The sequence below is a fragment of the Aythya fuligula genome, chromosome 1 (assembly GCF_009819795.1).
Source record: "Aythya fuligula isolate bAytFul2 chromosome 1, bAytFul2.pri, whole genome shotgun sequence".
Taxonomy (NCBI): domain Eukaryota; kingdom Metazoa; phylum Chordata; class Aves; order Anseriformes; family Anatidae; genus Aythya; species Aythya fuligula.
In genome coordinates this window covers 184,054,887-184,078,241 of record NC_045559.1, presented here as the reverse complement: position 1 = coordinate 184,078,241, position 23,355 = coordinate 184,054,887, and the positions used below count along the sequence as shown (strand labels likewise).

Here is a 23,355-nt window from a genome sequence, read left to right as displayed (position 1 = left end):
CAAACAAGCAAACAAAAAGAAAATAACCCAAACAAACATATTGATCTCTTATGATATCAGCAGTTCCTCAGAGATAAGGCAACAGATTGGTCTTGGTTTAGATTGAGGCCTGTTAGGTTCAGTGCATTCTTTAAACTTGCAGTTTTTCTGAATACTTTGGTATTACATGCTCACACTCTAATGAAACAGCAGGATAATCAGCACTGGCAGACATTGTTTTTAGAAATACTAGCAATTCCTTCACATTAGGAATGCATTTAATCCAGTAACAACAGAAGACAATAGTTGTTGGACTGAAAGGTTAGGAGCTAGTTTTATATATCAAGAAGGTAGACGTGGATCTGAATCAGACCCTCCCAAACTCTTTATGGTCAGTGGAAGTAGGTGATATAAAGACATGGTTCATCAGTTAGATGTCTGCTTTTGCATGAGATGGATCCTTGCCTTAAAGTGCCTCTTTCTCTTGACTGTCCTTTAGGGGAGCCTATAACAGGGCAATCTGATCATATATAGAGGTCTTCAGGAATGCCAACCAAAACCTAGTTGAAAATCAGCTTAACAGTGAACCAAGGCCACTCTGTTAATTGATACTGTTATAAATAGTACATATAACCAGTCCTTTTTCCAGTTAATGTGAAACCAAGAAAAATTATTTGGATTTTGGTTATTTCAACGCAGATCAAGCAGAGCTTTTAAATGCATGCTTAATTGTAAGTACATAAGTACAATTGAAGTCATAAAGTACTTAATGTTTAAAAGAATTGTGGTGGGATCTATATACTCAAATAAAAATGTCACTGAAACCAGTGGTAACAGCCTTAGAAGGCAGGACTGCCTGTTTACTATATCATTTTACAAATTGTATTGTATACTTCATGTCATCTTTTCAGTGCACCTTGAAACTGTGATCAGTTTATAGATGGTTTTTATATTTGTATTGCAAGCTACTCACCTCAGACATCTATTTCCCTGTGTTGTTCTGCACAGGAATGCATTTTAACATACGGCAAATGATGCCAACATTAGAAAAATAACACTGGAACCGTTTCAAAAAGAGGATGTAGTTTGGTTATGAATTCTCCATTGGTACTTTTAAGGCAGTTTTCAAAATCCATCACAAGTGTAAGTCTGAATTTGATAGCACAAAAATAATTTATGTTTGCCCCCACAGTGTAATTGAGAACGGTCCTAACTGGTGCCGCCAGGAAGGAAATTGAAATAAAATCAATTTGTTAAAATACAGGATCCAAGAGTTATCTTGGTTATGTTTTGTTCTTTTCTTTTCTTTTTTTTTTTTTTTTCCCCTTGAAAAAGTATTCTGTTGATTTAAACTAGAAAAAAAGAAAATGGAAAGTGACATTTCAACATCTGACAGAAGGTGAATGTAACAAGTCAGATTTGCTTTATCTTGGTTTTTAAGAGCATCTCAGTGCATTACTTCCTGAAATGCTCAACTGCAGTTTGAAAAGTAGAATACAGTCCACCGTTAACTATTTTCATGTAATTGAAGAAGGCATACAGCATGAATTATGACATCTAATTATTGTGTTTCTTGTTTTGATTTTGCAGCGATGAACAACAGAGGGACTATTTAATGGAAAGAAGAGACCTGGCTATTGATTTTATATTTTCTTTAGTGTTAATAGAAGTTTTGAAACAGGTATGGAATTCCTCAATTATACATTAACTAGTAAATAATAGAAATTCCAGAGTTTATTTTATAACCTAATTTCAGGATTCATAATTCTGTTTCCAGCTTAAGAATCTAATAAAAATGTAAGAGACATCCTGCATGCTTGTTCTTTGCTGTCTTTCTTGCACATATATATTAAATGTGTAGTATATGTAGTATGTAGTATGATATATAGTATTCTGCTTTCATGCAGACTTCACTTTTCCAGGTTTTTGGAGATGATGAATTTCTCTTCAATACCAAATAAACATTAAGTGGCTAGGTCATTTCAGCTATTTTGTTAACTGTTATTTTGGTTGGTTATTTTTTGTTCTATTTGTGTAAGGAAGATACCCAGAAGTAATACTAACACTAAGGCATGCAGCTTAAAGAGTAGTATATGTGTATTGGTTCTGTTTTATTTTGTGTTTTCAGATTCCACTTCATCCTGTAATAGACAGTTTGGTACATGATGTTATTAACTTGGCTTTCAAGCACTTTAAATACAAAGAAGGGTAAGGCTCTTTTTCATACACAAATTCTGTGAAAAAATCACTTGCTGACTTGCATAGCTCTAGTGGCTTAAGCAGCAAGCTTTCTCAGCCACCTGACTAACAAACAGAATTCTTTCTTATCTCTTGGTAGGTACCTTGGTCCTAACACTGGAAATATGCACATTGTTGCAGATTTGTATGCAGAAGTAATAGGTGTACTAGCTCAAGCAAAGTAAGTAAAATTGAATACCATACGTAATAGAAATCTAAGTTTTACTTGCTTAGCATATGAATATTCTCACTTTCTCCCTTTCTTAAGAGATAGTGCATGAATAAATCATTTTAACTCATTGGCCCTCTGTTCGTCCAGGTGGCCTAAAAGTCCATTAAATCACAGGGTTTCTGTAACTAGTCCAGTGATACAGAATAAATTCAAGTAGACTACAGCAACGTTATTTTTCGTATCTCACTGATGACGTCTATGGAAGCCCCAAAGGGCTGAAGAGAGCTATTTCAATTAATCTTTTTTTCCTATAAGCTATTTTTTCTCTAGCTGGGCAAATCTAAAAATAGCTATAACAACATAGCAACATTTTAGAGTCTCTCCGCAGTTAGTTTAGAACATAATGCAATTGCTTCTGAATCCTTCGTCATGCACTTCTTAGAGTAAATGGCATAGTAATGACTTAAAAGACTATGGAATCTAGTCCTAGATTTTGAATCTGGAAGCAGACAGATTCAGATACTCATGTACCCAATATAATGTTTCATCATACCCTTACTGTACAAACCAAGCAATAGGATCAGATCTACTGCCCCAACATAGACCTGCATCAGTGATCTCTGTCTACTGACTTGGTGTTGCTGTAGACTCTACAAAACCAATCAACTTAACCAAATTTTTTAGCTTTATGCAGCCAAAACAATTTCACTCCCTGGAAATCATATAACTTTCACAGACTTCCCTTAAGACCTTACTTGGGCTTCTAAATTTGCTGGCTCAAAGACAACAGGGGAATTAATATCTGGATCAAAAACTTCCAAGTTGACTGTCAAAGACAAAACATACCTGTTCTCCAGTGCTCCAGGATGTCATAATCAGTAAGAGAATAGACACAGAACAGAGTTAGCTTGAGAAGCAGATAATATTTTCTTGGTACAGCAGAAAAAAATCCCTAAGACCAAACTGAACATTAATCCATAAAACATTAGATTGATTTTTTGCAGCTGAAGCAGAGTCCTCTGGTGGAGTGCCATCTAGTATATATGAACACTTATATTTACAGTCTGTGTAGAAGTAGGAGAACAAATACTGTCTTTCTCCTCCAGTTCTGAAGGGCTTTGCTAAGGTATTACTATCACTAAAGAGCTTCTTCCTGCCAGCCTGTTTCTTTCAGCTGTCCTGTGTTCCTTATCAGAGGCAATAACGTGTTATGTGCTACACCTGCCCATGAAGATGACATTCTTTTCATTTTGTTTCAGAAAGGAGAAAAGATCTTGCTATATATCTTCCTATATATGATTCTTAGGGATAGTGTGTCTTAAAAGACAACTCCAGGAGACTGGGGGAGATCAAGCATGGTCACTGAACCCTGCCTTCATCCCAAGTTGTACTTAAAGCTTAGATATTATTGTAATGGCTGTTAAAAATAAAAATAAAAATGAAGGCAAAAATGGCTTATCTGAATTTTTAATTGTTATCATTTGAATGTTTTATTTTGAAAACATTGCATGTACTTGCAAGAAAAGTCTTTCATCTTGGATTTTTGGAAAACATGCGAGAGGGCTATTCTAATGATATTGGTAGCTCAATTGTAAAAATGAAGCATGATGAGAAAATAACAGGAAAGATGTAGTTACTCAAACGGACTAAGATCAGGCTGTATGCTTCCTTTTTTTTTCTGAGTTTGTCAGAAGCAAATGAAAACTAGGTAAAAAGAAATCTATTCACATACTGATTGAAATAATGTTTTACAAGCAAAGGTGAATCTTCTGTAGGCGTTTTCCCATTTATATATCTTACAATACATTTCAAATACTGAACTGTACTGTTTTGTAACTAACCGATGTGAATTTTTAGATTTCCTGCTGTAAAGAAGAAATTCATGGCAGAATTAAAAGAGTTACGGCATAAAGAACAAAGCCCATACATAGTTCAAAGTATTATCAGTCTCATAATGGGAATGAAATTCTTTCGCATTAAGATGTATCCTGTGGAGGACTTTGAAGCTTCTCTTCAGTTTATGCAGGTAAAATGCTTAAGTATAGAACTGTGGTTTTCAGACCTTATAGAACAGGCTCCCCTTCATCTTTCCTGTTGTAAATCTTCAGGAGATTTTTCCACACATCATTCCCACATAAATATATGTGCAGCTACTTTCTGCCCATTCTGAACCTCAGTGCTCCAGTCTCCAAGCTCAGGAGCGTATCATTCCATACCAGCTTGTCATCAGCTGTTGAACCAAGTCCCCACATCTTGCCCTCCAACAAAAAGAGGTTTTCTCCAGCAAAGAGTAGACGCCCCACCTCCCACCCTGGCATTTCATAGATGTGCCTTGCCCCATGTCCCTGCCTAGCTACCTCCTGCAGTTTCTCACTGCATCCAGAGTGAATTTTCCACCATGGACATAGTTGCCAGGTACTCCTGATGGAGGAAAGCTCAAAGGAAGAGACAAAGAAATGAGGCAAAAGCTGGAGAGAATTTCCCTTGGATGCGTTGTTGCCTTTCACCACACCTTCACCCCCCTTCCTCCAGGGTACATTCTGTATCCACCCAGTTTGAAAACCACTAATACAGAGCATAGTCTGTCATGAATGCTTTAAACCAACAGATTACATCATTCTGTAAAAGGAAATAAAGTCTCCTATATTTAAACATTTTAAGTAGTCCACATTTCTACCTGGCAAGATGTGATAGGTCCCATTCCCATCAGCAGTTCTGTTTAGCTTAAACTTTTTATTCCTTTTTTTTTTTTTTATTGTGATCACCTTCATAGCTGCAGGGTTTGTAGCCGGTCATTCAATAAAATGAATGTTTTATATAAACCTCCATATAGAGATCAGCTTATTAATGGTGTCAGTGGAGTAAAAAAAAAAAAAAACATATTTAATGTTAAATGCTGACAAATAAGCATTTGATACTGGAATACAAATGCACACATATACTGGCACACAGAACCATTTCTCTAGGTGCCAAACATGAATTACATTGCATTTCAACTTTGCAATGTGTTTTAAATCATATTTAACAACACAGAAAAGGGTTGTTTCTCTTCTTACCTTGTGTTCCAGTATATGTGAATGCATCTTACTCTGTGTTGTCTTCGTGTAAATTATCTAGAGCTGGCAAGACATCAAAGCAGTGTATGGTTAGCACTCATGAGCAGTACGAGTAAATGACATTGGATTGCTATGGTGCAGCACTGTTGGGGTCCAGTGTTCACTGCTGTTTAAATCAGTGGTAAAGCTCTTGTATAGTAGACTCAAAATGTGGATGCAAATGGTCTCTACTTTGCTCATCACTGGAGTATCTCAGCACCAAATTAATTCTTGTATGTCCTACAGTGCATCATCATAAGAGGCACTGTGTACGCAGGAAAACTAGTTTTGCTCAATTTAGTAAAATAGAGTTATAGTGTGATCCTGTGGGTGATTCATCTGCTTAAGAATATACACGCAGTGCTACAGCTACAGCCTCTTTCACACCAGCTCCACTCTAGTAGAGAGACACTTTCAAACAGTGAGCTAAACTCAACAGTGAGCTCCAGAAGACCCTGACTTTCACCACTGCCTGCAGAAGGCCAGGAAGGGTACTAGCTTTCTGCAAGGGCCTCGGCTGTGTAGCAGCAGTGGCAGCAGTGACTGAGGTTATGTGATGCAGAATCCAGAATGCAGCCAGGAAAAATCATGCGTGGTCTAAACTGTAAACTGTTCTGTATGCATGTGCAAGTAAAAAAGGGCACTGGGGACCTTCCTTGGAAGGTCAATGGCTGTTGGGACCTTGGACCCAGAGAGGAAGAAGTAACTGGACCAATATGATTTCTTGTCCTCAGAGAAGTTGTACAGAAACAACAGATGCTTATCTCCTGTCCCTCACTTCCTGAGCAGCACAGCTGTGTGGATAGTAGCTCGCTGCATGTTTGGGACAAAAGTACACTTTTTGCTTTCCCTCTCAATCCCCAATTGTAGGCTGGAAATTATTGTGGTGGGAACCACAAGTCTCTTCCCTCAAATAGCACTGTTATGTTTTGACCCTTAATCTGTAAAGCAAGGAAATTATCCCAACGTATTTGCTGTAAGATTGTTCCTTGCCACTTCATCTTAACAGAGGAATACATTCCTTTTCTGGCCTCCCAGAGCATGTGTGGACTATTCCTCCAGCTCCTGAATATATATACAGGGAAGGCATGAGATCAGCCCCAGAGTCCAGCTCTCTTTCCCTCTCCAAAACACCAGCTGGCACAGCTGGAATACGCAGTTTCTGGATTATCATGGTTGGAGCAACAGATCCTTGGGCTTGATTTACATCCTGCTCTGTGGTTGCTACAGAATGCAAATTTAGAACTTAATACACAAATCAAGTATTTTCGGGGGGGTTTGCAAGATAATGCACTTGATGTGCATTGAGTAGACATTTGGATGCCTTTATTCCAGCTGATAGCTGATTTATGTTTCTTGTTTTGCTTTGTTTTAGGAATGTGCGCATTATTTCCTTGAAGTTAAAGACAAAGATATCAAGCATGCACTGGCAGGACTGTTTGTTGAGATTCTTGTCCCTGTAGCTGCTGTGAGTTTATTTTTTTGGGTTGTTTGCATAATTTATTTGAATTAGATAAAACAGCTTGTGAAACAGTGTTTTATTAACATGAAATTTCCTTTCAGGCTGTTAAAAATGAAGTGAATGTCCCCTGTCTGAGGAACTTTGTTGAAAGCCTGTATGATACAACACTTGAACTTTCCTCACGAAAGAAGCACTCGTTGGTTAGTAACTCTAAGAATTAGAGCCTAAAATTCTCTGTCAAAAATATCTCTGAACAAGACTCCTGGGAAATTCACAGAACTGGTTGCAAAACTTCTTCTGCATTTGGCTTTATAACTAATACCTTTCTATTTGCAGGGAAGTCTATTGTGTTTGCAAAAAATAACCATATTTATGTTATTCAGAATATGATCTAAATCAGTCTGCATCAAGCAGATGTTTTCAGCTTCTGGGTCTCCAATTACTAAATGGTTTGGTTTTCTCATACTTATTATGTGTAAACATTAGGAGAGGAGAAAGAATAGAGTTCATTTCTTGTCAAGCGTGAACAAATGAGGCATGTGGGAACAACTCTTTCACGGGGCTTAAATAATACGTTGTAAGAATGAAAAAATGTATAACACATGCCCTTTTAAATCCATAACTTGGCTACTGTGCAGCTCGCTATTTCATTTTTTTCTTGTGAGATGAACAGTGGCACTGCAGTATATTTTTGGAAGCATGAGTTGATCTGAATTAAATGAAGATCTGAGTCAGTTTGACGCTGGCCGCCTTAAGCAGTCTGTCTCTCCAACTGGGTCAGTGCACAGCAGCACTGTGGCATTAGCTAATCCATTTTGAAGCCTTGGACCTTTTAAGTAAAGAAAGTTGTCGTTTGTCCTTTCTTATTCTCTGATAAAGTCCAGAAGAGTTCCCTGCTCACAGCTCTCTTAGAAAATAGTGGGCACCAGTGCTAGTGGATCTTCTGGGAGGAGTGCAGGAGTGTGCTTATGCTTGCCGCTGTCATTTCACCATCCTTACCAGTTACACCAGTGCTAGGGGAGAGTCTGAACATTCCCCAGGGAATAGTCCTGGTTCAGTTTGAATTAGCAAGAGGCTTGTGATGAATTTCTGATTTCGCTCTGCTTGTGTTTGTGTGACTCCATTCCACTCTGCCAAGTTAATAAAACCTTGTTGAAACTGCAGCAGGGCAGGAGGTTTGCTGTACAGTTTTCACACTAAATAGACCTTCCCCAAACTGGTGGCTGTACTTGCCAAAGTCAATACTACGTGCTTGAGAAAGGATTGCACAGCTGGGGCTTAAGGTTTGATTGCTTGTCTACACATACCACACTGGAGGCTACATAGTTAAAAGTGACAAAATAGACCAGATTCTTGGGAGGGTGTGATTAAAAATACAAACATTGCAAGGAGGAGGAGGGGAAAGGCAAACAGCCGGCAGAAATAGCTGCAGTGCATATTTTAAGGCTTCAGGAAGAATGCACGGTCTTTAGAGTCTGCAGAGGACCTTCCTTTCTGAGATCAGTGTTTTGTGAATCAGTACATTTACTAGACAGGCAGGGTGGGTCCTCATTTTTGGACTAAAAGTGCCTGGTTTGAGCTTAGGAAAATCCAGGAGATGTTTTGTGTCTTCTGTCCTAGGGCTCTGCCTTAGGGCAGGTTGTAACGCCCTGGGGATGTTACTGAACTCTGATTCTTTTAAGTACTCTTACTTTAATCATAATGCTAATCTCATAAGAAAGTCTTCTGTGGGAAGACTTTAATTATCCTCTGCCATATATATTTTGGGCATGAAGATTACAAAAGTAAAAATTTATGTACATTTGCCATTTGCTCAAGAAACTAGAGCTAGCCTATCTGTGAGCAATTTGTGTTATGTTTTACAGAAACAGAAGTGGTTTTAAGCTGTACTTAGACTTAGCTGTGGCTAATGTTAGAATTGTATAGTCTTTAAGATAAAGTTATCTTATTTTTGACTAAATTTTAGAATTGTGGTTGGATGTATCAACATGAGAACTGAAACCAAAAAGTCTTGCTGAAACAAAGTCAGTTTCAAATTAATAGGTACACTTTAGCTTAATTTATTTTGTGTTGAGTATCAAATGAAAGGTCATCAAAGAGAGCAGGTTCCAGTGTTTGAACTTTTACTTTCTCTCTTTCCTCCTCCTTCTTTCCAGTTCGCAAGGTGTAACCAGCAATAGACCCAGGCTTTGCTTGTAATTTAACACACTTCAGTAGGCTGCTTGAGACATCGCCCAATAAATGTCATGACTGCAGATTTTGAGGAGTGATAGACGTTTGTGTATTCACAAGTCCTAACAATCTGTATGGGTGCTGTTGTTGTTATCGTGTAGATATTTCTATGCTATCATTTCTCCGTTAACCAACAGAAATTAGCCCTGTCAGGCTGTAAAATCATGCCCCATCTTTGGGTTTATTATGCAGCTGTAAGTAGGCACTTGGTTGTTTTTAGTACATCCATAAAGCATATCTGTAACAGCTTTAGGGAAACGTTCATTTTAGATTATACTAGTTAACAATGTGGTTTCTTTGACTAATGTGTTGCACAAAATGGAGAAGTTAGAGCTATAAGTTTGTAGTAGCTCTTTCAAATTACTTTTATATTTTGTAGACATGCAAATAATACCGTATCATCATCCATTTCCTGTTTAGGCTTTGTACCCTTTGGTAACATGCCTGCTTTGTGTCAGTCAGAAGCAGTTCTTTTTAAACAGATGGCATATTTTCCTCAACAACTGCCTATCCAATCTCAAGGTTAGTATCTTCTAACGAGCATATTAAAGCTTCATTAATATTCATTGCATTGATCTGTTGCAAATCCATTTTTAGGTAAATGTGCTGGAATATTGCCATTATCTGATCAGTACATAATTTTACCCGCTGACAGTACAAATTACTTGGCTGTACTATTCTGTTGATAACAAAAAAGTATTCTTCTGCCCAGTTTGAATTTCTCCTGTTTTTCTTGCTCAGATGGAACCTGAGTCAAACAGCTGTGAAATGGGTAATTCTATTGTTGAAAGTTAGTAGCTTGAGTGACTTACAAAACTGGCCCAATATTAATTTGCTTTTTTATCACACAGGCATTCTCAAAACTATTACTTCCACAATAACTAATGTCCCATTCTGCAATTAAAGTAGATCCATACGAAAGGGTGGTCCCAACCCTACCTGAGAAAGCCAGTATAAGAGCAATGAAGTGATTAGCTCAAATGAAGGGCCTCTGACCTGCCACTTGCTGAACTAGTGGTTAGGAGGCCTCAGCAGAACAAGTAGACCTTGCAATGACCGTCTCAGGACAGAGGCAAAGTGTGGAAGGAATCTTAGTTAACCAAAGGATGAAATGGAAAACTGCATATGACCAAAGAGACCCCGAGCAATCTTGTACCAGTTCAAAAGTTTTCAAAAATAAATAGCAATCCAGATAGATAATCCCATTAAATCTAATTCATCCCAGATGCCACATTAAATAGGCCACCCTCAGCATATACAAATTTTTGTCCTTTCACTTTTGAATATGTACAGTAAATGTATTTATCTGCTATGTTCTTCATACCAGGTCTCCATCATTGGACATCTTTTGAGTTGACAGAATCAACTGAAGGTTTTCTTTTCAGAGTCAAATTGAGTTGTTATTCAAAGAGATATTTCAAATTGTAACACAGACGTTTAAACTCTAACTCAGACTAACTTGACTTTTCTTTGACAACGTCAGTAACACCAGGAGAGGCAGGTCAGATGCATAGGCATCCTGAAGCTACAGGAATGGGGGCACTGGGCAGCTCTGTCTTTATCTTTTTGTAATGTCACTACAAAAGCTCTGAATCTTGACATCCACTAAGTTCAGAACCTCCTCTCTAATTTGTGCCTGAACTTTATTTCTTCTAGAATAAGGACCCCAAAATGGCTCGAGTTGCACTGGAATCTCTGTACAGACTACTATGGGTTTACATGATCAGAATTAAATGTGAAAGCAATACAGCTACCCAAAGGTAAGGTGCTGTATTTGTGATGTTAATCAATCCTTGTAGAGCAGATGTTGCTGGTGAAGAGGTGTTACAGTTCTCCTGAACATCTTTGAATTGAACATACTACAGTTATTAAAAAAAATAAAAATAAAAAGACACTCAAAACTATACAATAAAATATTCCCTTTTGTGCCACTGTCAGTTATTTTTCCACTTGTTGAAATTACTATAGAAGTGATTCTGCTTCTGGAAAAGCTAAAAGTCACTCTTTGCCATGTTAAAATTATAAATATTTTGGAGTGACATGTCACTGATAGGTTTATTGTTGCTTGTAATGTAGTAATGAAATAAAATAATTTCATCAATTTTTTAGCAAAGGATCAGAACAAATTACCCCATTACCTTTTCATTTAAAAGAAAATACTTTCTTGACTTTTTAAATGGGGTTGGATTTACAATTTGCATTTCATAATAAATGAAGGTTTGCAAGCACCAGACGTGTCTAATGTTTTTTTTCCCCTTCTTTTACAGTCGACTTATTACTATTGTCACAACACTTTTCCCCAAAGGGTCCCGTGGTGTTGTGCCAAGAGATATGCCTCTAAATATCTTTGTGAAGATAATACAGTTTATTGCACAGGTATGAGAGATCAGTGCATAAATGTTTCCAATCAATTAATAACTTGTTTTCGTAGTAACAAATATTTAAATCAATTTCTATTTTCTGAATTTTTGCAACACCATCATCAGTATCTTTCATCTAGGTAACGATAAAATTATGGCTTGAACTAGTGTAGTCTTCTTTGGACCAACAAATTTTTATTATCTTTGTACCACTGAAAATCATAGAATCATAGAACAGTTTGAGGTGGAAGCGACCTTAATGATCATCTAATTCTGAACCCCCTGCCATGGGCAGAGACACCTTCCAGTAGACCAGGTTGCCCAAAGTCCCATCCAGCCTGGCCTTCCAGGGATGGGGTATCCACAACTGCTCTGGGCAGCCTGTTCAAGTGCCTCACCACCCTCTGAGTAAAGAATATCTTCCTAATGTCTAATCTAAATCTACCATGTTTGTAGTTTAAAACGATTACCCCTTGACGTAGCACTCCTCTCCTTGACAAAGAGTCCCTGCCTAGCTTTCCTGTAAGGCCCCCTTTAGGTACTGGAAGGCCACTATAAAGTCTCCCTGGCACCTGCTCCTTTCCAGGCTGAACAACCCCAGCTCCCTCATCCTGTCTTCATCAGAGAGGTGCTCCAGCCCTCCGATAATTTTTATGGCCCTCCTCTGGACTCGCTCAAACAGGTCCATGTCCTTCTTGTGCTGGCGGCCCCAGAGCTGAACGCAGGGATCCAGGTGGTGTCTCACAAGAATGGAGTTGAGGGGAAGAGTAACGTCCCTCAACATGCTGGCCCCACTTCTTCTGATGCAGCCCAGGATACACGTGGCTTCCTGGGCTGCAAGCACATATTGACAGCTCATACTAAGCTTCTTGTAAACCAACACCCCCAGGTCTTTCTCCCCAGGGCTGTTCTTAATCCATTTTCTACCCATCCTGTATTTATGCTTGGGATTGCCCAGCCCAGATGCATTTTACGTATAAAATGCATAAGAATATTTTAACTTCATCTCAGGTGTATTTTTAATCATTTTTAGAAAATGCCAGCTAGTCAGAGGACACATTAATTGAGAGCCTCTGACTTGATAAAGTTTGAAATAATAGGCTGTATTTTGTACTGATACTGAATTAGCCTGACTGTATATCAGAGAAGTTGCACTAAGAGTTCGCTGTTTTTAAGACAGTAAATCAGAGGAAAACCACATTCAGCATGTAGTTGACACATGTAGTTTTCATCAGTTCAAATGGGAATTGCCAAAATACAATAACCTGCAGTTTCATCTCTTTTATTACTTAAACTCAGAAAACGTTCCCATTGAGCAAAGCACGTAAGCACATACTTAAGGTTTCTGAATAGAAATGAATACAACAGATGCTTAAGAACTTCCCTGAACTATGCCATCTGCGAATAAGCTCCTTTTATATAAAATACTATGTTAGTGCCATAATTACTGCAGTTTAAATGAAATAATTAAAAGCCTTATTTCCAAAATGGCTCATTTTCTATTTAAATGCCATAAATTAAGCAGGCAGAATTTTGGAATTTGTCAACATACAGCAGTGATGAAAGCTTAGATCTGATGTGTTCTGCATAGTTCTGAAAATCTGTTTTTCCATTCATTTTAATAAATCCTCATTAAACTGGTTTTTAACATTCTGTTGCCCTAAAGAAAATAAGTAGTAGAAGTGAGAAGTTAAATGATTTGTAGTATTTTTTTTCTATTTTAGGAACGTTTAGATTTTGCAATGAAAGAAATTATCTTTGACTTCCTTTGTGTTGGAAAACCAGCAAAAGCTTTCAGTCTCAACCCTGAGGTATGGCGTCCACCTTCATTTTTTTCAGTTTGTGTATATTATATTGTGATACGTTTGCTTTCTGGTTACATTCTAAGCATGCTTTTGCCTTTGTCCAGTTTTCGGGCAGAGCCTTTAACTTGATTTATTAGTAAAATGCATCTGTGGACTTTTGTCTGTGAAATGTCACATTGTTTATTCCTGTCTTTTGTTTCCTTGGTGAAGATTACCAAATGTGAAGTAGTGCAAATGCATAAAACAAAAAGGAAGAGAGGAATAAAAGTATTGACCACACTACCTCCTTATCACTGTGTTGTTGATATATGTAATGTGTTCAACTATTTTAATATAAAAATAAATTTTCTGTAACAATTACCATGTTTTTCAAAACAGCTTTACAGAGAAAGAGTACATGATGCAAGAAAAATTGAAGATTTGACCATATAAAGCTCCACTCGTAGCGTCATGAGTCAGCTTCCTAGAGCTTTCCCTACATAAAACAATCAGACATTTGAAAAATTAAAAAAAGAGTTGATAAATAATGAATAAATATTTTGAAATTAATTTATTTGCTTACAATTTTGAAAATTAAATTTAACACATATAAAGCTTACAGGAAATGGATGTAATCCAATAGCCTCTTTATGTATCAATATTTGAAATTTTACTATTTCTCAACAACAATCTAAGTCCAAAGACAATGAAATAATAGGGCTAATTTTTGTTGTATGTAGACTTCAGTGTTTTAAGAACTTGCCTGTAATCAATGTAAATGTAGGTCTAGAAGATTGTTATTAGTATCATCTCTCAGTTTTGGAATACATTCTTGGGAAATCAAAAATACTCTATATATTGTATATATATTCTATAATATTTACTGAGTATGAGTAAAATATGATTATTTGGTTATAATACTCATTCGTCTTCTGAACTTTACAGAGAATGAATATTGGCCTGAGAGCTTTCTTGGTAATTGCTGATAGCTTGCAGCAAAAAGATGGTGAACCTCCTATGCCAGTGACTGGAGCTGTCCTTCCCTCTGGAAACACTCTCAGAGTAAAGAAAACATACTTGAGCAAAACTCTTACAGAGGAGGAAGCTAAAATGATAGGTAAGAGAATGAAACTTGCATTAGACTGAATGTAAAAAAGTCTTTAGTACCTGAGCAGGATAATTTGATATTGTTAAGTATTCAGTTGATTTCTTTATTGTAAACATTTATGGTGTGTTTTAATGAAATAGGTTAGTTTGACAAGTACTTTTTTATTTTTTTAGGACTCAAAATTATTTTCAGGACAAGTCATTAGACACTTAAGTAGTAGCAACCCTGTTTTCTTTAGGGTTAAGGACACGGGTAGTTGAGAATTAGCTTCTTCTAGTGCTGGATATCTGTGTTTATTCATGGATATTCAGCTTATTTGAAACAGCGCCTGTGCTCTGAAAACATACCAGCTTTGAAAACCAGTACAGATTCTTTTTGTATCCCTATTTTAGTTTCTGTGTGTATTGCACACCAAATGAAATTTTCAAAATGACAAAAACTTTTAAATGTGAAATAAAGCAGAAGTGAACTGTATAAGTTGAAAGAACCAAAAAAAAAAATCTTTCTTTCTAGTTGAAGTAGAGAGAATCCCCTACTGAAGGAAAAGAGCATGTGTATCCTGTGCTGAAGGTGGCTGGTTTTGCTGGCAGAAAAGAAAATAGGAGAAAAGGAAAGTATAGAAACATAAGACCCATGCTTTTGAAATGTACAACAGACATAGTAGTTAGTAGTGGTGTTAATTCAGTTCATTTTAGTTACTTCTCATTACAGTAGGGAACATTTGATAATAAATATTTACCCTTTTGATTTCTTATACTTCATTAGTGAATTCTTTATTATTTTATAATATAATATTCTCATTTCCAGGTGCACCATATAAGATTAAGCTAGATAGTTCCTGTATTTTCTTTTGCCTTCTACTCTGCCATTGAATTTTTAATCATCTCACATCTGAGAAGTGATGTAATTTTGAAGTTCAAACTGATGTTGTTTTTATTAAATAGGGAAAGAATTGACTAGAGAATAGATGAATAAAATATCTTGTTTGGTGTTAATATCTAAAATTTCATTAAGAAAATTAAAATTTTAGCTTTTGATGAATATGGAAGAAGAGATAATTCAAGTTTTATTTCTGAAGTATTTGATTTTCATCAGCTGCAGTAAATCTGTATGTCTAATATTGTATTTTACATAAAATGTTATGACATTAATTTCCATACCAAATAGATTTTAGGAGAGCTCATTCAGATTCTTTTTTTTCTTTGCCTGTAACTTTTAAACCTTGATAGTAGATCAGAGCTTTTACTTCTGTCATGAAAAGTCACCAAATATATTATATAGCTTTGCAAACTGTAGCTTCATTTGACTATGTATGGACATATTTTGACTAGATATCTTTCATTTTTTCCTCTGGGAAATATATATTTGTATTACTTGGACTATTTTTATGTACAATAGCATTGTTTTTGGAGAGGGTGACCTATTCCATCTCTGAATCAGTATAGTGGGGTATGCTATATCATAAGTAAAACATTGGTCTAAATTCATGCAGTCCAGCTTGAGTGAGCAGCTTTCTTTTTCAAAATATAAATATCTACATATATTGCAAATTATATAAAACGCATATTATTGCAGGTATGTCATTATATTATTCTCAAGTAAGAAAAGCTGTGGACAACATACTCAGACATCTTGACAAGGAAGTGGGGCGGTGCATGATGCTAACCAACATACAGATGCTTAACAAAGAACCTGAAGACATGATCACGTGAGTGTTAAAGAACAGTAAATCCCATAAAATACTGAGATGTAATTTTAGAACTTTTGATCTATTTCTGTGTATCTTGAGTTACGAGAGAAATAGCAAGAAACAGGAGCAGTTAGCTTATGTAGTATGTACACTGAAAACTATTTATGACAAGCCAAGTGTACTTCTCTGTATCTTGCAGTGTTTGGAATTGAACTGGCATTCTCAATATGGCCAAAATCTATGGGTGAACATTATGCATGTTTAGATGGTAGAATTTCAAAGTCTGTGGTGGAAAGCCTAGCAATCTATGCTCAGAACAGTTTCAGGGTATCTTTGCATCACTGAAGTTCAAAATGAAAGCAAAAAAATCTGTAAATCCCTGTTAATAATAAATGAACTTTCAAAATTACCATTGCTATTCATGCCTGTAATTAAAATTAGATATTCATTAAAACACAAGTCATTTTGTGGTAACAGTCTTGAATTTAAGGAGTATTCCACTGGAACGGACTCAAACCAATATATGTCTCAACCAGCATTCAACAGCAGCATTTCGCACTCTCATCCAAAATGAATAATAAGGGAAGTTTCCAGGAGAGGGTTCTAATGAGGTAGATTTTTAGTATGATGAATGACTGGCCAAATTCAACTATCAATTTCCAGCTGATAAAATCTCTGTGTTTTAATGCCTTTACTTTGCCCTTGCTTGTTGCTCTATCTAGATGAGATAATAAACTCTTTGTGTCTTTAGCTTGTTTTAATTTATTTATATTAAATATCAACATTACTATTTCATAGTAATATTTCATATTTTTCTTAAAATACTACCTGGTATATCGCTTAGTATTCACAGCCAGATTTCATATTAATTTGGGGTATCCAGGCTGTTGGCAGAGGCAGGAAAGTGAATTTTGAAAATCACATTTCCAAAAGATAATTGCATAGTAAAACCTAGAGCACTTATACAAGAAGTGCTTAATCTTAGCTGTAAATGTCCTCTCTATGGTTTCTTGGCATCACCAAAGTGCTGTTTATTTTTAGAATCAGAGGATAATTAGACTTGTGAGTTTTAAATTTCAGGAAGTCTTTTGGTTTGGTAGTTACTTTTGTCAGAGACAGAAAGACTGTAAGGTTGGAAGATTTGGATGTGTTACTGTATTTTTGTGTTGTAAACAGCACAATTTTATATCCAGATGATCTGTAACTTAGTTAATATAGAGAGGAGAAAGGAGAAACACATTAGAAACCATTTTTACTTGTTCTTCCATAGAAAAAAATAATATCTGAGATACTTTGATATGAGTCTTAATCTAAAATCATGTCATGAATAACATCATTAGATGCTACTATCAACTTTTAAAATATCCCTTTTAAAAACTGCATTGTGCATAAGAACTAGAGAAGGCAATATATTTTTTTTATGTAACCATTTTTATTCACAGAACTTTGTGCTTCACTAGAGTTACCTATTTATTTTGAGTTCTTACGGGCTTTAACAAATGTACAACATATATGGGCTTTTAATACATATGCAACACTACATTTATCTGTATTTTATAGTTATGGCTTTTGTCCTACTTATGTATAGTTAATGGTATTGTATAAACTGAATATCATAGTGATATTTTTTAATAACAAAATAAGGATCAGCGGGATGTAGCTAAGCAGTGAATAGTCATAACATTTCAAAGTATACAGATTCTGCAATTTTATTTGGCAGCATTAGACATAGTTCTGTGTTTAATGACTGATCCATTTATGGTTGATGTAGTAAATGCCACCGTGAAGAGTCTTACTGAAATCCCAAGGAGTGTTCTTTGCACTCTCCACTGGGATATGAATCTCAATACTGGTTATAACTAGATTCAAGTATGTAGTCAGAATAAAACATCCATTTTCTAACACACAAACCTGTTCTTACCAGTACTTCAAAGATTTGTGCTGACAATACCTAGCTGAAATGTCATACTGCTGGTATGGAAATACAGGCTTCCAGCTGAGGACAGCTGCTGGTCTTCATCCAGAGCTCGTCCTGTTGAATCCTGAGCCAGCCAGAGCTGCCTGCAGAGCCGTGTGAGCCCCCCCTTGCCAGACACTTTGCGTGCTGTGCCATGTAGCTCAGATAAGATGGGAACTTGAGCCTCAGGCTTGGATCTTCTCCTGCTGCTCTTCTGTGCAGCTGATAAGCCACAGAACACCCACAGATTTTATATTTATAAATAATTACTCACTTGCCTTCATAACAGACTATTATTTTACATGCCTCCATTTTAATTGCACAAACTGTTTACAACCTCTGGGGACTGATAATAAGGAAACTCTGCAAAGTTCACTTTCCACTTCAAGTCAGCAAGGAAGACTCATTTGTTTTCAGGCAGATAAAATTACTGATAGCACTTTGTTTTTTACAACTATAAAAGTATGATATTTTGCAGTAGTGATTAATGCAACTCTTATTGTTGTTAGCGGTAGTAGTTCACTGTTACAGTGAACTATAATGAACTATAATTGTTTATAACTTTGTTAATGTTTGTTTATAACCAAGCTGTCAGATGGGATGTCGTATTTTACACTTTTTCAGCTCAGTTGCTAACACCTTTCAAGTTCTATCTGCTAGGGTACGTTGCTTTGTCTGTTAGGGTACAAGATGTAGGTATAATCAGATACAGATAATTCATTGAGGAGATTGTTCTCCCTCATTGTACAATTTAAATTAATAGATTAAAGTGATATCATCATACCATTTAATTAACATAATACATATCCAAGCTGATAAGTATATAGGAATGTTAAGAGAAAGAACGGTATCCAAGTAAGACTACAAAACTGTCTTTAATCTTTGAATTAAGTAAGTTTAGTGTCTGTTTATGCCTTTTCTGTACATATTACTTCAGTGAATAACAAGTAATACTCTATAAATCTTATTTTAGACTTGTAAGATGGTACTGCATTCAGGCTTTCTCTTAGTATTGAACACAAAAGTTTGCTATCCAAATGCAACGTTCTCTGTTAGCTGGAGAAACAGAGTTATGTAGTAAGCAGGGCACTGGACTGGTGAGCAGGAAAACCAAATTAATTCTCTGTTTTCTCACTGAATTTCAGCATGGGATTAAGTAGTTTACAGTGCTTCTTGATGTCTCCCTTTTTTCCCCATTCCTTTCTAATTTGATTGTAAGCATATAAAAGCAAGAACAGTCTTTCTCTGCATGTGTTTAGTAGGTTCTTTAAAGGGGACCTTGCTCTTTTGATTCTTCCAAAGCATATTACAGGCTAATAGTTAAAAATATTGTAGGAAAGACTGTACAATTTGAAATGCTGTTATGCTTTGGTTATTTCCTTTTTATACTAGATAATCAGGTAACCTAGGAGAAGGACTCTTTATCAGGAAGAGTATAGATAGGACAAGGAGTAATATAAACTAAAAGAAGGTAGATTTAGATTAGACATTTGAAATAAATTCTTCCCTCAGAGGGTGGTGAGGCCCTGGCACAGGCTGCCCAGAGAAGCTGTGGCTGCCCCATCCCTGGAGGTGCTCAAGGCCAGGCTGGATGGGGCTTTGGGCAGCCTGGTGTGGTGGGAGGTGTCCCTGCCCATGGCGGGGGGGGAACTGGGTGGGCTTTAAGTTGGCCTTCCAATCCAAACCATTCTGTGATTCTGTATTGATCAGTGAGATAACAAACAAGCAAAGAATTATTCTGGGGTCTGTCACAAGAACTTCTTTAATCTTCATTCTTAGAAAAACATAGGAAACAAGTCAGGACTGCATCTGTTGTGAAAATAACCAGCAGCTGAAACTTGCACTACTTTTAGAAAACTTAAGGAGTCCCAACCTAGTTTTTGGTTCATACTGAACTTTAAATTCAGCCACTTTTTCAGGCTGTTCAGGAGCAGTTAAACCATTCCAGAGATTGTAGCAGCCTTGGGGCTACTGAAAAGTATTTTAGCTGATAGTGATTGCTACAGGGCTGCTATCTCTGCCAGGGATCAACAGAAATGCTCTGGCCATACCTACATCTAAATTACACTTCTTTCTCATTGTAATCATGGATGCTGCAGGGTTTCCACAGGTACGTGCCCTGCTGAGGGAAACAGTTGGATATTCTGTTATGTGGGCCTCATATGTATTTGCTATTGACTTTATGCAGTTTATGAACTATAGCTTCATTGTGATGGGGAACATCCCAGCTTTTTATTCATTACTTTATCTGAGGCTTGCATTATGCAAAGGCTGATCTCGATGGAGGAGTCTTCCTATGTTATAACTCCATCTTGATATACCTGCCAAAGACAAGAAACTGAGTCAGTAATAATGGACTTTTCAAGTACTGTGCAAATGCTGTGTATAAATATGCATGGAAAATGTCAAGATAAAAATAATTTATTCAACATCAGTTCCCTTCTTAGCTCATTGTTAGTGATTAGCTTTCTGTCGTGATACTCTTATAAGGCCTCTGGCACTCCATATTGTCCATCCCTTCTCTGAAAAACTGTAGGTGGATCCTTTAATACAGACACTTGTTAAGCTTAGTCAAAATTCTGTTTTAAACTTCCAGCGGTGAGAGAAAACCAAAAATCGATCTGTTCAGAACATGTGTTGCTGCTATTCCTCGATTGCTTCCTGATGGAATGTCAAAACTTGAGTTGATCGACTTGCTGGCAAGGTAAGCTGTTCAAACATTAAACAACTGCTCGGGGGAACAGAATGAAAAAGTGAGACACAGAGTGTGTAGTGTTTTCTCAGACAAAGCCATATAGATATAAAAAGTAATCTGTTATTAATGGATAAGACACAGAAGTTCTAGCATCTTTTTACAGGCAGTGTGTTTGTAGCATTGTGTTTATAGCATTGACTCCTAATTTTGTAAAGGAGTAGATACATCATCTACAAGTCTTTTTGATCAGTATGTAGGTTAGAAAATATTCACTGTTCTGTATGATACTCACTATTTACTACTTTTTTTAACCATTGTAGCATGCTAATTAAGAGAAGAGAGAGAACACCTTTTTGCTGTTGTGGAAAAACAAGGAGATACACATTTAGTTTTGATTTATGATTCCCATATATCTTTTTAGTAAAACAGAAATTCTATATGTGTTACGTTTCCAAATATTTTTGTTAATAATAATTTTAATTAAAATTATTTTTATAAGACAGAAAATAAATAAAATTATACATTTTAATTTCTTATCCTTCCTGTTTGGGGTGCATTGAATTTATCTAAATACACTTCACTGAAGAAGGTGGTCTAGAACACACATGGCTGCTAAAACAGTTATGTTTCAGGACATCAGATCAGTGACTTAGTGCCAAATAATTACGTTAAGAGGTACTGGTCAGTACAGAAAGATCTGTTACATTTCAGTTCTGGTATCTGAGTCAAAGATTCCAGCCTGCGCTTATCTTATAAGTAGATTATGGTGATAAATCAAGCCACGGGGTCCTAGCAACATTTTGTTGTCAGGTAACTGTGGCAAAGCAATCTTTCTCACTCTGTTCTTGCTTTTGAAATGTCTGTGAGGAATGGCAGATGTGGGAGTCAGAGGACTGTATGCAAAAGCAGTTTTTTCTGCTTTATGAACTGCCAATTCCCAGTGATGTGCTGAAGCAATGAAACAATTAATTCTGCTAGCAGTAAAGAGCACAGACAGCCAAACAAGCCAAAACTGCAGCCAAGGGTAGGTGTGCTGTGCTCCATGGCAGGCTTGATTTCCTTCTGTTTACATCCTATGCCATAAATCATTTGTGGGTTGTTTTAAATTGTTACATTATCAAATTATGCAGATACCACATTAGATAGTTACAAGAATCCTGCATTAGGAAAATGAAAAAGGATGTGTTTCCCTTTCACCCAGTATTTTAACCAGCTTTCTGTCATAAGAAAGAAAATGAGTGGTTTTAAAAACATCACCCACAAAGGAAGCTTGAAAGGATTAGATCTGTTTAATCTAAGATAGTGTGGACACAAAACAGTCTGCAAAAATATTGTTTCAGAGAAGGAGGAAATAAACTGTTTAAGGAAGTAACACCTACCCTAATCTTAATGTAAGTCTCCAGACCACCTGAGCACCAGAGCTGCTTCTGCATTCTCTATACCCATGCTTTTTTGGGTCAGGATTGACTATTCCCAGTTACGGAAAAAGTAGTTCTAGGAGATAAACCTTTGCTGTTCTGGAGGCATTCCGTAAATCTTAGTACAATATTATTTCTTTTCTTGGTCTGAGGTGATTAGATTCTGAGACAAAAAACAGTGCAAGGACAACAAATTTTGCAAAGGTGAAATATCAACCTCTCCCTTTTAACTTCCTACTTGAAAAGAACCTGAGAAGCTGTTCTGCAAGGGATTTGTGCAGGTCTGTGTTGTTTGGATGGAAGGCGGTTAAATATTTTCTTCTCACTAAAGATAAAATAACATCTTTGGGTTAATGGGTTCTTTTGTTCACAGTTTGGTTTTAATTTTTCGTCCTCACAACAGATGTGTCTTTTGGCAGTTTCCAGAAGGAATCTGTAACTCAGCAGCTAGACTTTCTTCCAGGACAGCTGCATTCAAATCATAGACAATAAAGCAGATGTCAAGTGTATGCTGTACATTTTGCCCCTTTCCTGCCCACTTAAACAATTCGTTACAAAATCCCAAGCTAGGTTTTACTTTTAACAGACTCAAGTGCTAGGAAACAAACTAACATTTTCTTGCTTCCTCAAGCTGCCTGTCATATAGTAGTACATAGATGTATTCTCATGCTCAATTTGAATTTCATCTCATTAGATAGTGCCCTGTGCCATTGCACAGTAACTTGGGTTTAAAGACGTATGTCTTTTGTATCCTCTTTTCCATTATTTGTGTCATTGTGGAAGTCATTTCATGGATGGCTTAATCATAGTCTCAGGGGTCGTGCTTGTTTTTCTGTTTATGGCATTCCAAAGAGGGGACAAAAGTGGTCCTTTCCTAGCACGAGAAAATACCATTTTTCCAAATGTATATAAAAAGATGTGGTTATTAAAGCATGACAGTTATTTTTAGTCGCATTCACAGGAGGCGAAGTTGCCTGGCAGTCGCTTTCATTTGACTTAACTGAGAAGTCCCCTGCCTCCCAGTTATGCTTCTGTAATGGACCAAATCTGTTCTGAGCTGCTTCTCATCATACACTGCAAACTGACTGGAACTTGGTTCCACTCCATTTGACTGGTGTGCTTTTTTTCTCCTAGATTTCCATCCATTTGTTTCCAATGCATCCTC

General features: G+C 36.6%; 1 protein-coding gene across 11 annotated transcripts in view; it reads left to right on the top strand.

Annotated features, from left to right (window-relative positions):
* FRY (FRY microtubule binding protein) overlaps positions 1-23,355 on the top strand; it is a 232,797-nt gene that overhangs the window by 123,915 nt on the left and 85,527 nt on the right. For all 11 annotated transcript variants that reach the window (XM_032207218.1, XM_032207230.1, XM_032207224.1 and 8 more), the window contains 13 exons: positions 1,570-1,660; positions 2,108-2,187; positions 2,318-2,398; positions 4,247-4,415; positions 6,860-6,952; positions 7,048-7,146; positions 9,599-9,700; positions 10,835-10,938; positions 11,446-11,554; positions 13,263-13,349; positions 14,268-14,439; positions 16,006-16,138; positions 20,674-20,781. In XM_032207218.1, the coding sequence (XP_032063109.1) occupies positions 1,570-1,660; positions 2,108-2,187; positions 2,318-2,398; positions 4,247-4,415; positions 6,860-6,952; positions 7,048-7,146; positions 9,599-9,700; positions 10,835-10,938; positions 11,446-11,554; positions 13,263-13,349; positions 14,268-14,439; positions 16,006-16,138; positions 20,674-20,781 (1,428 nt within the window). The remainder of the gene's footprint in view (positions 1-1,569; positions 1,661-2,107; positions 2,188-2,317; positions 2,399-4,246; positions 4,416-6,859; positions 6,953-7,047; positions 7,147-9,598; positions 9,701-10,834; positions 10,939-11,445; positions 11,555-13,262; positions 13,350-14,267; positions 14,440-16,005; positions 16,139-20,673; positions 20,782-23,355) is intronic.